This window comes from Procambarus clarkii, chromosome 27, assembly GCF_040958095.1.
Source record: "Procambarus clarkii isolate CNS0578487 chromosome 27, FALCON_Pclarkii_2.0, whole genome shotgun sequence".
Lineage (NCBI taxonomy): Eukaryota > Metazoa > Arthropoda > Malacostraca > Decapoda > Cambaridae > Procambarus > Procambarus clarkii.
The window spans coordinates 15712904-15731451 of NC_091176.1; the positions used below are offsets into that span (position 1 = coordinate 15712904).

Genomic DNA, 18548 nt, shown 5'->3' on the forward strand with positions numbered 1-18548 from the left:
AAAGTTGCTTGTCACCACCTCCAATAGTTTGGCTCTCCACGTATCCTCGCCTCCATGCGGTTCCTTGTTCTCCCAGTCAATCTTTCCGTGATTGAGTGTGTGTGTGTGTGTGTGTGTGTGTGTGTGTGTGTGTGTGTGTGTGTGTGTGTGTGTGTGTGTGTGTGTGTGAGTGTGCTAGTGTGTCAGTGTAAGAGAGAGAAAAATATATATATCTATAGTAGATATTACTGAGAAAAACAGGTCGGGAGTCAGTACATTTCATACCCGGCAATTACAAAGACGGGGTCCAAGAGCTAACACCTCGATCCAGCATGCACAAGTAGTCAATACACCCCCCTCCCCCCCCCCCTGCCCCCACGAGCGTGAGCCGGAAGTAACCAAAATACCTTGAAAAACTCATCAGTCATTTGGTGAAATTCAGACCCCAAGGAAAATCAACAGGTTTTTTTATATTGCAGGAACCAGGCGCTCACCCCCCCCCACCCCTTTTCCACATGCCATACCCCCCCCCACCCCTTTTCCACATGCCATACCCCCCCCCAACCCTTTTCCACATGCCATACCCCCCTCCCCCCCACCCCTTTTCCACATGCCATCCCCCCCCCCCCAACCCTTTTCCACATGCCATACCCCCCCCCCACCCCTTTTCCACATGCCATACCCCCCCCCCCCCCACCCCTTTTCCACATGCCATACCCCCCCCCCCACCCCTTTTCCACATGCCATACCCCCCCCCACCCCTTTTCCACATGCCATACCCCCCCCCCCCCCCCCACCCTCTCAGCCTGGAAATGGTAATATCGTCGTCAAAATACGGCAATTACTGAACGAGCTGCAACACTGGTATTTTAATTAAATAAAATACTCGGTGGTTTTTTTAGCATATTAAATTACAGAGGTTGAGCATCATCATTAGGTCCAAGGCATGATGCGCAAAGCAACTGGGATGAGCAAAGAAATAATTGTAACCTCCGAAAAAAATAATTCACACACGCGATGTTGCTTCCCACGGCCACCACATGTTTCCCACGGCCGCCTCAGGTTTCCCACGGCCGCCTCAGGTTTCCCACGGCCGCCTCAGGTTTCCCACGGCCGCCTCAGGTTTCCCACGGCCGCCAAATGTTTCCCACGGCTGCCACATGTTTCCCACGGCCACCACATGTTTCCCACGGCCGCCTCAGGTTTCCCACGGCCGCCAAATGTTTCCCACGGCCGCCACATGTTTCCCACGGCCACCACATGTTTCCCACGGCCGCCTCAGGTTTCCCACGGCCGCCTCAGGTTTCCCACGACCGCCACATGTTTCCCACGGCCACCACATGTTTCCCACGGCCGCCTCAGGTTTCCCACGACCGCCACATGTTTCCCACGGCCACCACATGTTTCCCACGGCCGCCTCAGGTTTCCCACGGCCGCCTCAGGTTTCCCACGGCCGCCTCAGGTTTCCCACGACCGCCACATGTTTCCCACGGCCGCCTCAGGTTTCCCACGACCGCCTCAGGTTTCCCACGGCCGCCACATGTTTCCCACGGCCGCCTCAGGTTTCCCACGGCCGCCTCAGGTTTCCCACGACCGCCACATGTTTCCCACGGCCACCACATGTTTCCCACGGCCGCCTCAGGTTTCCCACGGCCGCCTCAGGTTTCCCACGGCCGCCTCAGGTTTCCCACGACCGCCACATGTTTCCCACGACCACCACATGTTTCCCACGGCCGTCACATGTTTCCCACGACCACCACATGTTTCCCACGGCCACCACATGTTTCCCACGGCCACCACATGTTTCCCACGACCACCACATGTTTCTCACGGCCGCCACATGTTTCCCATGGCCACCACATGTTTCTCACGACCACCACATGTTTCTCACGACCACTACATGTTTCTCACGACCACCACATGTTTCCCACGGCCACCACATGTTTCTCACGGCCACCACATGTTTCCCACGACCACCACATGTTTCCCACGGCCACCACATGTTTCCTACGACCACCACATGTTTCCCACGACCACCACATGTTTCCCACGACCACCACATGTTTCCCACGACCACCACATGTTTCTCACGACGGTTATCTTGCCTGGCGTTGATTTCAGAGATGAACGTGCCCGAGGCCCGGTCTCTAACCAGGCCTCCTGGTTGCTGGATTGGTCAACCAAACTGTTACTTACAAAATCCTTCAAATCGGTTAATATTTTGGTTCGGAAATTAGTATTTGTTCACTTCTTTTATGCCATCATAAATGTATTTTCAATAAGAATATAATTTACTAGAATTGTAAGATGGAAAACAGTTGTTGACCAGACCACACATCGACTTGAGAATGGTCCAGGACGGACCGAACCGTCGTCGTCGTCCCTTCACTTTCTAGTGTGTGGTCTGGTCAACATACTTCAGCCACGTTATTGTGACTCATCGCCTGCACAGAACACAGTTCTTTTTCCTCCTCCTCCTTCTCCTCCTCTGTGTTTCCTTTGTGAAGTTAATTTCAAGTTCATCATTTATTTCTTCTATTTGCTCATCTCCTTTCCTTTCTTCTTTATCTCGCTCTTTTATTTTTCCCGTTCCTAATATTTTTCCTTTCTCTCGCTTCTTTCAGATTCAGTTGGCTAAGTCCTTGTCTTGACAGGGATAAAAATATCCGCTGGGATTTACCGCCTCCCTTATTCCTTGCGAGACCAACTGGAACCTCCTCGTTTTCTCAATCCTAATGCTAGTTCATTTTATCTTATCACGTTCCATTTTCATCGTGTTGCTGTCGCCTGACTGTTGTTTAGGACATGTTCTAAGAAGACTCCTCATGTGACTTCAGTCTTGAACAGTGATTCTCAGGAAGAGGCATTAAATACCTCCTTTAGTGGTATTACCTAAATACCTTTTAAATACCTCCCCGGGGAGGTATTTAAAATCTGAGTGTAAAGGAATTTTAGCCAAGGAAAGAACTGAGGGAGGAAAGTCAGGCAGGAAGGAACTCCAAACTACGAGAGAATGTACTGGGAGGGAACCCCCCCCCCCCAACCCTGCTATAACCCCCTCCCCCCCCTTTCTCTGAAAATGTATCAACACCTGAAAACACTCTATGGGTCTCAGAAAATATATTACTACGACCGCTAACAACTCTAGCAGCTCACACAAGACATGTCACGCCGGACTACACGAAAATCACTTCCGGGGTGTCTTTAAATACAAATATTTTTAAAACATTGAACTTTGGCCCATCTCCCCCCCCCCCCTCCAGCCTATGTTCGTCCCATACCCTAGACCATTCCCTCTGCAAATTCGGTTGAGGATAGTCCTTAAGCACCCGGCCTCCAACTTTGTCCCGACAGATGGAACTTTTCTCTTATAGTACAGTTTATATGACATATAGTTAATTGTCTAGTAGGTCAGACAGTAAAAAATCTTTCACAGTTCCCACGTTGAATAGCGTTCAAGTGATGTTTTAACTGTTTGTGTTAACTGGTTGAATATTTTGATAGTGGCTTAACCCTGGAAACACAAAGCCAAACTGTCTCTATTTTCCGCTTGTTACAACTTGTAATAAAATTGTTACATCTTGGCTTAACGTGTTTATGACGTATTAGAACGTTGTTACAACTTGCTATATTGGCTATTATAACTAGTTAGGAAGTGCTAAAACTTTTTCGAACGTTGTGCCAACGTCGTAGTTTCGGTGTGTGTTTGGCGGGATATTAGCCTCAGTTCTGGAACTTTCCAGATCTGCCAACCCCCGAGGGGTTGCTCAGACAACTACGTCATCCCATCCTTCTGAAAACATTAGTATTATTTGTATCTATGTAATCGAAAGTTGCAATATATAGTAATGGAGCCTCAGTAAGACATTTTTGGTACTACTTCTCTACAGAGTCCGGGGAAAATATTAAGTTAAAACCAAACTTAAATATCCCTAGGCCTAGTATAGCACATATATGTACTATATTAGGCCTCAGATAGCGTACATTACGCCTAGGATGCCAAACTTTTCCTCTTTGTCCAAATTATAAAAAACAATGGGTAAACCAGATAGATGAGTACGAAAGAGTACTCTACTGATGGTCCATCACGACTTGTCCTCTCGACCTCATCATTATTATAAGTACTTTCATTGTAGGAAGATATATGGACTCACTACATACCGTTGTCGGGTTTGATTACAGTATCCATACACATACCTATTATTACCAAATTATCCATAGCTATTAATACTGCAGCTTTCAGCTCTTCGGGAATTTATTAGTTGACCCTAACCTCTATAATGTATTTCAATTAGCACGCTAATTAATAACTGCATTAGAAATTCCAACTGTAGGAATTTTCTTTCTTGCAAGCCTACTACAAAAATTAGGGTTTCCAACTTCAACGCGAGAGGGAATCCACACAATTTATAAAAAGTTGCTATATCACTCACATTTCATTAACTATTACCTTACTTCACAGCTATTTAAAGACTGCAATGCATTTGTAGAGATAAAATGTCCCTCTACAGTCATTTAGTTCAAAGTATTAAGTGTTAAGTGCCTCCTAAAGCTAATATTGTGATGTGCTTTGCCAAGCCGTTCAATAATGTTCAATGATAACGAGACACTCTATAGGAACAAGGGGGGTATAGAGACCTCTGCAGGCCAGCCAATAGAGCCAGCGCCCTCTTAACTACCAAACAACTACTGAAACACAATGTTGACTCACCTGAGGAGTTCTTTCCACGACGCCAGACTTAGCTCTTTCACTCGCGGGGCGCAACACTGTTTTGGCTTCGTTCCTGTGTTCCATACCGGCACGGACACGCTGGCAACACTGAGCACGGACACGCTGGCAACACTGAGCACGGACACGCTGGCAACACTGAGCACGGACACGCTGGCAACACTGAGCACGGACACGCTGGCAACACTGAGCACGGACACGCTGGCAACACTGAGCACGGACACGCTGGCAACACTGAGCACGGACACGCTGGCAACACTGAGCACGGACACGCTGGCAACACTGAGCACGGACACGCTGGCAACACTGAGCACGGACACGCTGGCAACACTGAGCACGGACACGCTCGCAACAGTGGGCACGGACACGCTCGCAACACTGAGCACGGACACGCTGGCAACACTGAGCACGGACACGCTCGCAACAGTGGGCACGGACACGCTCGCAACACTGAGCACGGACACGCTGGCAACACTGAGCACGGACACGCTCGCAACAGTGAGCACGGACACGCTCGCAACACCGGGCACGGACACGCTGGCAACACTGAGCACGGACACGCTCGCAACAGTGGGCACGGACACGCTGGCAACACTGAGCACGGACACGCTCGCAACACTGAGCACGGACACGCTGGCAACACTGAGCACGGACACGCTCGCAACAGTGGGCACGGACACGCTGGCAACACTGAGCACGGACACGCTCGCAACACTGAGCACGGACACGCTCGCAACACCGGGCACGGACACGCTGGCAACACTGAGCACGGACACGCTCGCAACAGTGGGCACGGACACGCTCGCAACACCGGGCACGGACACGCTGGCAACACTGGACACGGACACGTTGGCAACACTGGGTACGGACACACATACACAATGTGGACACGGACACACATACACAATGTGGACACGGACACACATACACAATGTGGACACGGACACACATACACAATGTGGACACGGACACACATACACAATGTGGACACGGCCACACATACACAATGTGGACACGGACACACATACACAATGTGGACACGGACACACAAACACAATGTGGACACGGACACACATACACAATGTGGACACGGCCACACATACACAATGTGGACACGGACACACATACACAATGTGGACACGGACACACATACACAATGTGGACACGGACACACATACACAATGTGGACACAGACACACATACACAATGTGGACACGGCCACACATACACATGTGAGCCAGCAGAACGCTTGGTCCAAACTGCGGCTGACTCACACAGCCTCGTTACCATATCTCACCATTGTATTCACAATCGATATTTTCTGAATTAAAAACTATATTATTGTCAATTCGAATAGTGTGTATATAGTTAGGCTCGGGTTAGGTTACATGTTTATGTTATGTTGGTAATTGTATATATATATATATATATATATATATATATATATATATATATATATATATATATATATATATATATATATATATATGTTTGTAGTATGTGGCTGAAGCATTTAGCCGAGAGGTGCGATTCGAACGCAGGAATTGACCGAAGCAGTGTTCGAGAGTTGTTCGACCGTCGTCAGCTGCGAGGCTTGTGTAAAGTGGGTTCTCATTAATGAGCGGGAGAGAAACTCGTGTCTCAAGCCTGTTCCCATTAAGCCACGTCAAATGCTCGTCATTTCGACTGCCCCCCTCCCCTCCTGTTTATGAATGAAAAAATATTACACGCGACTCACAACTGATGACGCTCGAATATTGTTTCGAACAGTGCTTCGTTGAGGACCTCTGTTCGAACCATGACGTTGTAAATGTTTCACCCACGTACTTCAGACACAATCGTCAACAGAACCAAAACACTTCGCCTGAACCTAACTATATATATAGAACTTTAATGTATAATAATATTAATTTATATATGAGAACAAACCTGTTTTTATTAATACACAATACGTTAAACTATGTGAATGCGTCTTGGGGGGGGGGGGGTCTGCCGCTGCTTTAATGATCCTGGCCCAAGGACAGGTTGCATATACAAATGAGTGCCAACAGAACCTAAATACCCAACCTACATCTAAGTAGGTTAGTAAGTACTGTTAGACAAAACTCATTATCAATTTATATTGGAGAAATAAAACAATTTTGAGCGAACATGACCTTAAAATGGGTGAATGCGTCTTTAGGGTTCGGCCGCAGCTTGGACGAGCCTAGCCTTAGAACAGATTGAACACGTCAGTGCGTGATGCACGATAACGAGCCAACGAGCGTTCACCTTCAATGGGGCGAAGGTGAATGAAAACAACTTCGCAAGTCCTATACAGACCATGTTGGCTTGACAATTCAAGTTCAAAAATATTGTGCATTTGCTACCAGAAAGATATCCTATAATATACATATATATCAATATATATATATATATATATATATATATATATATATATATATATATATATATATATATATATATATATATATATATATATTACAATTTTAAACAATTTTAATTCTTACAATTTTAATTCTTTAATTTAATAAAACAATTTTATTCTTACTGTTGTGTGACTTCGTGGCTCTTAGTTCAACTCCTCATAACGTCAGAAAGTCGACGCTTACTATGAGAGAAAAAGAGTGAATGAGAGAGAAAACGATGAAAGGAAGAAGGGGAAAAAACAAAGAAAAATTCAAGATATAGAAAAGAAAGAGAAAAGTAAATAGAGATTGAAACGAAAACACAACAAAGATATAAAGAAAAAGAAAGAGATAAAAGAGGTGTTGTAAGTATATACAGACTGAGAAAGAGGAATGGAGATATAGGGAAGGAGAGCATAGAAAAGACCCCACTCATCTACTGATACAGTCTCCTGCTGGGGGAAAAGAGGCAAAGACTGCCCAACCGCTCAGGAAAGTCAGAAAGAAGGCTCAACATTTTACCTGGGATGCAATTGACTCCCCCAAGAGGGATCCTGAGGAATTTCAAGTTGCATTGCTGTTGAGCATGTCGTGGCCCAGTTGTTTAGGGCGTAGGCTTGGGTGTACCCAGTGGCCAGGTTCGAATCCTCGTCATGGCTTTTATTGATTTTCTACTTGATACGTCACTTTAATGTGATGTCTTTGTGCAACAATAATATTACTATGAGTAATAATTCAACTTAAAATTGAAATGCTGTAACTATCTCAACCGGTTCTACTGGTTTGACCGGTTCTACTGGTTTTACCGGTTCTACTGGTTTTACCGGTTCTACTGGTTTTAACGGTTCTACTGGTTTTACCGGTTCTACTGGTTTTAACGGTTCTACTGGTTTTAACGGTTCTACTGCTGTTAACGGTTCTACTGGTTTTAACGGTTCTACTGGTTTTAACGGTTCTACTGCTGTTAACGGTTCTACTGGTTTTAACGGTTCTACTTGTTTTAAAGGTTATACTGGTTTAACCGGTTCTACTGGTTTAACCGGTTCTACTGGTTTAACCGGTTCCACTGGTTTAACCGGTTCTACTGGTTTAACCGGTTCTACTGGTTTAACCGGTTCTACTGGTTTAACCGGTTCTACTGGTTTAACCGGTTCTACTGGTTTAACCGGTTCTACTGGTTCTAGCAGTTTATCACCCAGTGTTATGCGTAAAGTGTTAAAACATGTGTTTAATACTGTATAAATATTTTCCAAATACCTATCCAGCCGTGTCGCTATGGGCCATATTGAATTATCAACTACGAAATGAAATGGCGACATATTTTTTAGTGTTCTTGAGCTGCGTAGGCTAAGAATCCCCATCCCGTGTTTGGCCTGGTTCTGATCCGTCTGAGTTTCAGGCCACTGACTGTCGTTGTCGGCTCTGCCTGCATCTCAAATGGTTCCTCGTGAGTCTCTGTATCGAATATCTTTGATACTTTTAAGGCTGCGGGTTGGTTTCTCAATATTGACGGAGACTACGCCTCGCCAGGGATCTGTCGCTCTCTCTCTGTCTTTCTGTCTGTGTCTCTCTCTCTCTCTCTCTCTCTCTCTCTCTCTCTCTCTCTCTCTCTCTCTCTCTCTCTCTCTCTCTCTCTCTCTCTCTCTCTCTCTCTCTCTCTCTCTCTAAAAGTCACGTAATGATCGACATCTCGACATCACCTCTTAGCGACGTCGTATGGAGCACAAATTATATTAAATGTTTCACAAGCGTTTGAGCTCTCGTCACAAATTGCATTAAAATAGGTTTTGACCTAAACACTGCGCTGTATATTCCTAACGGCTTATCAGGATAATATTGCAAGAAGTGATCTCTAGCAGCATCTAGTATTACTGAAGGAATAATTCCTACGGCCCACCAGTCCTGATTGTGTTGGAATTAATTATGTGATTGGGGAGATTTAATTAGAGTTTTCTTCATTGACTTATAGTCGCTTAAATATGATTGCAGAGCTAAATTAATAGAATTTCCGCTTGGGCGTAATTTTAGAAATTCATTCATTAACGTTGACATAAAGCATGGTACATATATTTTCACATTCAGAGACCCAATAACTTGCATGCAGGCTGACTTTCTCACAAAAGGCTCCAGTGTGGAGAGAGACTCCACACTGGAGAGACTCCACACCGGAGAGAGACTCCACACTGGAGAGAGACTCCACACTGGAGAGAGACTCCACACTGGAGAGAGACTCCACACTGGAGAGAGACTCCACACTGGAGAGAGAGACTCAATTCAAGCACAAATCCACGTTTGAGAAGGTTGGAAGGAATGCCACCAGACTAGTCCCAGACCTATGAGGAAAGGTTACATGAACTGAACCTCCCGTCGCTAGAAGACGCAGAAGCGTTGGGAGAGATGTGATTTTGACATGCAAGAGTCAAAGGAGGTATGACAGGGTAGGTAAAATGAGAGTATTTAGGCACGGGCGGTACTCATACAAGTGGACACAAGTGGTAACACAGTTAGGTGAGGGCACAAGTGAAGACAATTATTTTAGACACGGGAAGGCAGGCAGACAGACAGAACAGACAGACACACACACACACACACACACACACACACACACACACACACACACACACACACACACACACGCACACGCACACGCACATGCACATGCACATGCACATGCACATGCACATGCACATGCACATGCACATACACATACACACACACACACACACACACACACACACACACACATATACACACACACACACACACACACACACACACACACACACACACACACACACACACACACACACACACACACACACACACACTACAGTAGCCAGTAGGACGGCGGTCAGTGAACAAGTGTAGGGCGTGCGGTCCGCGAATTATTTCAATATTCTCGGGATATTTACGTACCAGTGAGCCCAAAACATAGTTTTTGGTCATATGAAAGGTACAGCAACGCAGTGATAACGCAACATAGTGAATTCTTATAACGTTTGATAAGAAAAAAATTGAAAAAGAACGAGATTGTGGCAAGATGGTAGCACCAGAGGCCTGCGAAGGGAAGAGTTTGGACCACCACGTGGGAGGACCTCTGGCGGGGACGTCAACAACAATATCGGACATCGCTTCATAAATCACCTAATTGTGCTGTGGGATGCTTACTCGGAGGTGAGTGCCTCTCAAAGTCAGTCATACAAGGTGTACAGTGTTTTTTATATAGTAATTAGCTTTGAACATAAGTTAATTAAAATACGAAAAAGTAGCTCAAGAGCCTCAGCTTGGTACTAGCTTCTCACACCTGTGTGTTACATTACACCGCCACTGACTAGACCTACCCCCCCCTCCTCCTCACCATAACACGCCAGTGTAAACACACACACACACACACACACACATGCACGCACGCACACACTGGTGACCGCTCACCCACCTCACCCCTCACGTTCCCACGCCTTACACTGCCCCAAGACACCCCCCTACCCCTCCCCCTATACACAAACACCCCCGCACTCAACACACACACACACACACACACACACACACACACACACACACACACACACACACACACACACACACACACACACAGTAAAGGAATAGGTTATGAGATTAAGGATAGGGGCGGAAGGATTCACTACAAATGACAAGGAAGTGTGTGAGGAATTGAATAAGAAATTCCAGGAGGTCTTCACCTTAGAGCAAGGAGAAATTCCAGAGGTAAGTGAGGGAATAGCTAACCAGGAACCACTGGAAGAGTTTGAGATTACCAGTGGGGAAGTAAGGAAGTGTTTACTAGAGTTGGACGTGACGAAGGCTATAGGCCCAGATGGAATCTCCCCTTGGGTTCTAAAGGAAGGAGCAAGAGAACTGTGCCTACCACTCTCCATAGTGTATAACAAATCACTGGCAACAGGGGAACTGCCAGATATTTGGAAAGCAGCTAACGTAGTCCCGATATACAAGAAAGGGGATAGACAGGAGGCACTGAACTACAGGCCAGTGTCCCTAACCTGCATACCATGCAAGCTGATGGAGAAGATTGTGCGAAAAAAACTAGTGGAGCATCTGGAGCGAAGGAACTTTGTAACACAGCATCAACATGGGTTCAGGGATGGCAGGTCCTGCCTCACAGGGTTACTTGAATTCTACGACCAGGCAACAAAAATAAGGCAAGAAAGAGAAGGGTGGGCAGACTGCATATTTTTGGATTGTCAGAAAGCCTTTGATACAGTGCCACACAAGAGGCTAGTGCGAAAGTTGGAGATGCAGGCTGGAGTGAGAGGGAAGGTACTCCGGTGGATAGAGGAGTACCTAAGCAACAGGAGACAACGAGTCTGTGTGAGGGGTGAGGTCTCAGATTGGCGAGACGTCACAAGTGGAGTCCCGCAGGGGTCAGTCCTTGGACCTATACTGTTTCTGGTATATGTAAATGATCTCCCAGAGGGTATAGATTCGTTCCTCTCAATGTTTGCCGACGATGCAAAAATTATGAGGAGGATTGAAACAGAGGATGATAGTAGGATGCTACAAGATGACCTGGATAGACTGAGTGAATGGTCCAACAAATGGCTGTTGAAGTTCAACCCGAGTAAATGCAAAGTAATGAAACTAGGCAGTGGAAACAGGAGGCCAGGCACAGGATACAGAATAGGAGATGAAGTACTTAATGAAACAGACAGAGAGAAAGATCTAGGAGTTGATATCACACCAAACCTGTCTCCTGAAGCCCACATAAAGAGAATAACGTCTGCGGCATATGCGAGGCTGGCTAACATCAGAACGGCGTTCAGGAACCTGTGTAAGGAATCATTCAGAATCTTGTACATCACATATGTAAGACCAATCCTGGAGTATGCGGCCCCAGCATGGAGCCCGTACCTTGTCAAGCACAAGACGAAGCTGGAAAAAGTCCAAAGGTATGCTACTAGACTAGTCCCAGAACTAAAAGGCATGAGTTATGAGGAAAGGCTGCGGGAAATGCACCTTACGACACTGGAAGACAGAAGAGTAAGAGGAGACATGATCACAACCTACAAAATCCTCAGGGGAATCGACCGGGTAAACAAGGATGAACTATTCAACACTGGTGGGACGCGAACAAGGGGACACAGGTGGAAGCTGAGTACCCAAATGAGTCACAGAGACGTTAGAAAGAACTTTTTCAGTGTCAGAGTAGTTAGTAAATGGAATGCATTAGGAAGTGATGTGGTGGAGGCTGACTCCATACACAGTTTCAAATGTAGATATGATAGAGCCCAATAGGCTCAGGAATCTGTACACCAGTTGATTGACGGTTGAGAGGCGGGACCAAAGAGCCAGAGCTCAACCCCCGCAAGCACAATTAGGTGAGTACAATTAGGTGAGTACACACACACACACACACACACACACACACACACACACACACACACACACACACACACACACACACACACACACACACATTCGTTGGAAGACAGAAGAGTTAAGGGGGACATGATCACCACATTCACGATTCTCAAGGAAATCGACAGGGTTGATAAAGACATGCTATTTAACACAAGGGGCACACGCACTAGGGGACACAGGTGGAAATTGAGGGCCCAAATGAGCCACAGAGATAATAAAAAGAACTTTTTTAGTGTCAGAGTGGTTGACAAATGGAATGCATTAGGAAATAATTTGGTGGAGGCTGATTCCATACAACAGTTTCAAGTGTAGATATGATGGAGCCCAACAGGCTTAGGAACCTGTAAATCAGTTGATTGACAGTTGAGAGGCGGGACCAAAGAGCCAGAGCACATCCCCCGCAAGCACAACTAGATGAGTACACCCTCACACACGCAATTAAACCCACATTATCGCTCGATATACTATATATGTCTGGCAATTTCCCTTGTGAGAAGAGAGAGAGAGAAGGCAGCATTTTTCATCACAGTTATTGGTCACCGCGGTACTAAAACTGTAATCACAGTTCTCCAGCCACCTCCAGCCACCTCCAGCCACCTCTAGCCACCTCCAGCCACCTCCAGCCACCTCCAGCCACCTCTAGCCACCTCCAGCCACCTCCAGCCACCTCTAGTCACCTCCAGCCACCTCCAGCCACCTCCAGCCGCCTCCAGCCACCTCCAGCCACCTCCAGCCACTTCCAGCCACCTCCAGCCGCCTCCAGCCACCTCCAGCCGCCTCCAGCCACCTCCAGCCACCTCCAGCCGCCTCCAGCCACCTCCAGCCACCTCCAGCCGCCTCCAGCCACCTCCAGCCGCCTCCAGCCGCCTCCAGCCACCTCCAGCCGCCTCCAGCCGCCTCCAGCCACCTCCAGCCGCCTTCAGCCACCTCCAGCCGCCTCCAGCCGCCTCCAGCCGCCTCCAGCCACCTCCAACCACCTCCAGCCACCTCCAGCCACCTCCAGCCACCTCTAGCCACCTCTAGCCACCTCCAGCCACCTCCAACCACCTCCAGCCACCTCTAGCTACCTCCAGCCACCTCCAACCACCTCCAGCCACCTCCAGCCACCTCTAGCCAATTCCAACCAATTCCAACGAGCTTCAGCTAGCTACAGACCAGTTCAAGTAAGCTCTAGTTCGCTTCAGACAGCTTCCAAAAAGCTTCAGTCAACTCGAGCCAGCTTCATCCAGCTCCACCAAGCCTGAACTAGGCACAGTCAGCTTCAGCCAGCTTCAGCCAGCTTCAGCCAGCTTCAGCCAGCTTCAGCCAGCTGCAGCCAACTTCAGCCAGCTTCAGCCAGCTGCAGCCAGCTTCAGCCAGCTTCAGCCAGCTGCAGCCAACTTCAGGGAGCTTCAGCCTGCTTCAGCCAGCTTCAGCCAGCTGCAGCCAACTTCAGCCAGCTTCAGCCATCTGCAGCCAACTTCAGCCAGCTTCAGCCAACTTCAGCCAGCTGCAGCCAACTTCAGCCAGCTTCAGCCAGCTTCAGCCAGCTTCAGCCAACTCAGTGCATGCCGGAATTAGTGTGTGTGGTTTGAGCGCGTGCCTGGCAGCTCCCTTAAATGGCACAGATATTAGAAACAATATTTTCACTTGGAATTAATGCTGAGAGATTAGTTAATGGTCTTCAGTGTGATTGAGAAGTGGTTCCAGTGTTGTTCTTCGTGGTGGTTGTTCTTCGTGGTGGTTATTGTTGTTCTTCGTGGTGGTTATTGTTGTTCTTCGTGATGGTTGTTCTTCGTGGTGGTTGTTCTTCGTGGTGGTTATTGTTGTTCTTCGTGGTGGTTATTCTTCGTGGTGGTTATTGTTGTTCTTCGTGGTGGTTGTTCTTCGTGGTGGTTATTCTTCGTGGTAGTTATTGTTGTTCTTCGTGGTGGTTATTGTTGTTCTTCGTGGTGGTTATTGTTGTTCTTCGTGGTGGTTATTCTTCGTGGTAGTTATTGTTGTTCTTCGTGGTGGTTATTGTTGTTCTTCGTGGTGGTTATTGTTGTTCTTCGTGGTGGTTATTGTTGCTCTTCGTGGTGGTTGTTCTTCGTGGTGGTTATTGTTGTTCTTCGTGGTGGTTGTTCTTCGTGGTGGTTATTGTTGTTCTTCGTGGTGGTTATTGTTGTTCTTCGTGGTAGTTATTGTTGTTCTTCGTGGTGGTTATTGTTGTTCTTCGTGGTGGTTATTGTTGTTCTTCGTGGTGGTTATTGTTGTTCTTCGTGGTGGTTATTGTTGTTCTTCGTGGTGGTTATTGTTGTTCTTCGTGGTGGTTATTGTTGTTCTTCGTGGTAGTTATTGTTGTTCTTCGTGGTGGTTATTGTTGTTCTTCGTGGTGGTTATTGTTGTTCTTCGTGGTGGTTGTTCTTCGTGGTGGTTGTTCTTCGTGGTGGTTATTGTTGTTCTTCGTGGTGGTTATTGTTGTTCTTCGTGGTGGTTGTTCTTCGTGGTGGTTATTGTTGTTCTTCGTGGTGGTTATTGTTGTTCTTCGTGGTGGTTGTTCTTCATGGTGGTTGTTCTTCGTGGTGGTTGTTCTTCGTGGTGGTTGTTCTTCGTGGTGGTTATTGTTGTTCTTCGTGGTGGTTGTTCTTCGTGGTGGTTATTGTTGTTCTTCGTGGTGGTTATTGTTGTTCTTCGTGGTGGTTGTTCTTCGTGGTGGTTATTGTTGTTCTTCGTGGTGGTTATTGTTGTTCTTCGTGGTGGTTATTGTTGTTCTTCGTGGTGGTTATTGTTGTTCTTCGTGGTGGTTATTGTTGTTCTTCGTGGTGGTTATTGTTGTTCTTCGTGGTAGTTATTGTTGTTCTTCGTGGTGGTTATCGTTGTTCTTCGTGGTGGTTATTGTTGTTCTTCGTGGTGGTTATTGTTGTTCTTCGTGGTGGTTATTGTTGTTCTTCGTGGTGGTTATTGTTGTTCTTCGTGGTGGTTATTGTTGTTCTTCGTGGTAGTTATTGTTGTTCTTCGTGGTGGTTATCGTTGTTCTTCGTGGTGGTTATTGTTGTTCTTCGTGGTGGTTATTGTTGTTCTTCGTGGTGGTTATTGTTGTTCTTCGTGGTGGTTATTGTTGTTCTTCGTGGTGGTTATTGTTGTTCTTCGTGGTGGTTGTTCTTCGTGGTGGTTATTGTTGTTCTTCGTGGTGGTTATTGTTGTTCTTCGTGGTGGTTATTGTTGTTCTTCGTGGTGGTTATTGTTGTTCTTCGTGGTGGTTGTTCTTCGTGGTGGTTATTGTTGTTCTTCGTGGTGGTTATTGTTGTTCTTCGTGGTGGTTGTTCTTCGTGGTGGTTATTGTTGTTCTTCGTGGTGGTTATTGTTGTTCTTCGTGGTGGTTATTGTTGTTCTTCGTGGTGGTTATTGTTGCTCTTCGTGGTGGTTATTGTTGCTCTTCGTGGTGGTTATTGTTGCTCTTCGTGGTGGTTGTTCTTCGTGGTGGTTATTGTTGTTCTTCGTGGTGGTTATTGTTGTTCTTCGTGGTGGTTGTTCTTCGTGGTGGTTATTGTTGTTCTTCGTTGTGGTTAAGGTTGTTCTTCGTGGTGGTTATTGTTGTTCTTCGTGGTGGTTGTTCTTCGTGGTGGTTGTTCTTCGTGGTGGTTATTGTTGTTCTTCGTGGTGGTTGTTCTTCGTGGTGGTTGTTCTTCGTGGTGGTTATTGTTGTTCTTCGTGGTGGTTGTTCTTCGTGGTGGTTGTTCTTCGTGGTGGTTGTTCTTCGTGATGGTTGTTCTTCGTGGTGGTTATTGTTGTTCTTCGTGGTGGTTGTTCTTCGTGGTGGTTGTTCTTCGTGGTGGTTGTTCTTCGTGGTGGTTATTGTTGTTCTTCGTGGTGGTTATTGTTGTTCTTCGTGGTGGTTGTTCTTCGTGGTTATTGTTGTTCTTCGTGGTGGTTATTGTTGTTCTTCGTGGTGGTTATTGTTGTTCTTCGTGGTGGTTATTGTTGTTCTTCGTGGTGGTTATTGTTGTTCTTCGTGGTGGTTATTGTTGTTCTTCGTGGTGGTTGTTCTTCGTGGTGGTTATTGTTGTTCTTCGTGGTGGTTGTTCTTCGTGGTGGTTGTTCTTCGTGGTGGTTGTTCTTCGTGGTGGTTATTGTTGTTCTTCGTGGTGGTTATTGTTGTTCTTCGTGGTGGTTATTGTTGTTCTTCGTGGTGGTTGTTCTTCGTGGTGGTTATTGTTGTTCTTCGTGGTGGTTGTTGTTGCTCTTCGTGGTGGTTATTGTTGTTCTTCGTGGTGGTTATTGTTGTTCTTCGTGGTGGTTGTTCTTCGTGGTGGTTATTGTTGTTCTTCATAGTGGTTAAAGTTGTTCCCCATGGAGGTTAAAGTTGTTCTTCGCATTGTGCTCCTGGCAGTATGGGTTCGAGTCACTTCTGGGGTGTGGAGTTTTCAGTTTTATATATATATATATATATATATATATATATATATATATATATATATATATATATATATATATATATATATATATATATATAGCTCGGTAGTCACAATAACGTGACTGAAGATATGGTGACCAAACCACACATCATAAAGTGTACAATCATTCAGACCATGCTGGACCATTATCAAACCGTGTAATCACACGACCGTGTCCAGGACGGACCGAATCGTCGACATTTCCTCACTTTCTCATATATGTGCTTTGGCCATCGGGGGTCAATACATTAAACAATAACAGGTGGGGGTCCAAGAGCTAAAATCTCGATCCGGCAGACATAAATAATTGAATACAAATATGTTACTACACGCACAGACACATATTATCCTTTAAAAAAAAAAGTCCTTTCCTGCTCGAAGGTTAATCACCAAAGTTTAGCAAAAATCCTGATTTACATGCAAATGAGCAAGTTCATTGTCATTAGATCCTCGAGATCTCAAAAAAAGGGATTATTGAAGGGTTAATTTCCTTATGGAATACAACGGGTTTTTTTTATATGTTACTCTGAACACGCCTTCAGCATTTATATTTTTAGTGTACTGCTAATTTTCCTAGTTTGTTCATGTCTGATGTTATAAATATATTTAAATTTGTGTTCTATAAGGAAATTAACCATTTAATATACACAAACACGCACACATGTAAACACAGATAAAAGCACACACTCACAAGAGGGGGTCCAAGAGCTGACAGCTCGATCCTGCAGGCGTAAATAATAAACACACACACACAACAAATGGTCGAACAAATGGTTGTTAGAGTTTAACCCAAGCAAATGTAATGCAATGAAGATAGGTGTAGGGAGCAGGAGATCAGATACAAGATATCATTTGGGAGATGAAATACTTCGAGAGCCAGAGAGAGAGAAACACCTAGGGGTTGATATCACGCCAGACCTGTCCCCTAAAGCTCAAATCAAGAGGATAACATCAGCGGCATATGCCAGGTTGGCTAACATAAGAACGGCCTTTAGAAACTTGTGTAAGAAATCTTTCAGAACATTGTATACCACATTTGTCAGACCAGTTCTGGAGTATGTGGCTCCAGCATGGAGTCCATATCTATTCAAGCATAAGACTAAACTGGAAAGGTTCAAAGGTTTGCCACCAGACTAGTACCCGAGCTGAGAGGTATGAGCTACGAGAAGAGACTACGGGAATTAAACCTCACGTCACTGGGAGACAGCAGACTTATAGGGGACATGATCACCACATACAAGATTCTCAGAGGAATTGATAGGGTAGATAAAGACAGACTATTTACCACAAGGGGCCCACGCACTAGGGGACACAGGTGGAAATTGAGTGCCCAAATGAGCCATAGAGACGTTAGAAAGAATTTTTTCAGTGTCAGAGTAGTAGACAAATGGAATGCATTAGGCAGTGATGTGGTGGAGGCTGACTCCATACACAGTTTCAAGTGTAGATATGATAGAGCCCAGTAGGCTCTGGAACCTGTACACCTGTTGATTGACAGCTGAGAGGCGGGACCAAAGAGTCAGAGCTCAACCCCCGCAAGCACAATTAGGTAAGTGTATTACCATCTCTACATCGCTACTATCAAAAAATATATCCTCCCTCGCCTTCTCTACTACCCGCCAT

At 46.0% G+C, this 18548-nt stretch overlaps 3 protein-coding genes across 3 annotated transcripts; 2 read left to right on the forward strand and 1 right to left on the reverse strand.

The window, feature by feature from the left end:
- Positions 1 to 996: 996 nt before the first annotated feature.
- LOC138369168 (uncharacterized) lies at positions 997 to 4498 on the forward strand. Its single transcript, XM_069332104.1, has 2 exons — positions 997 to 1641; positions 4442 to 4498. Exons 1-2 carry the CDS (start codon positions 997 to 999, stop codon positions 4496 to 4498), a joined length of 702 nt encoding a protein of 233 aa, XP_069188205.1.
- Positions 4499 to 4686: 188 nt separating this feature from the next.
- Positions 4687 to 5634, reverse strand: LOC138369169 (streptococcal hemagglutinin-like). Its single transcript, XM_069332105.1, has one exon. It carries the CDS (start codon positions 5632 to 5634, stop codon positions 4687 to 4689), a length of 948 nt encoding a protein of 315 aa, XP_069188206.1.
- Positions 5635 to 9546: 3912 nt separating this feature from the next.
- Positions 9547 to 14070, forward strand: LOC123750014 (uncharacterized). The gene is made up of 3 exons (XM_045732142.2): positions 9547 to 9554; positions 13076 to 13462; positions 13695 to 14070. The coding sequence occupies exons 1-3, from the start codon at positions 9547 to 9549 to the stop codon at positions 14068 to 14070; spliced, it is 771 nt and encodes a 256-aa protein (XP_045588098.2).
- Positions 14071 to 18548: the final 4478 nt, after the last annotated feature.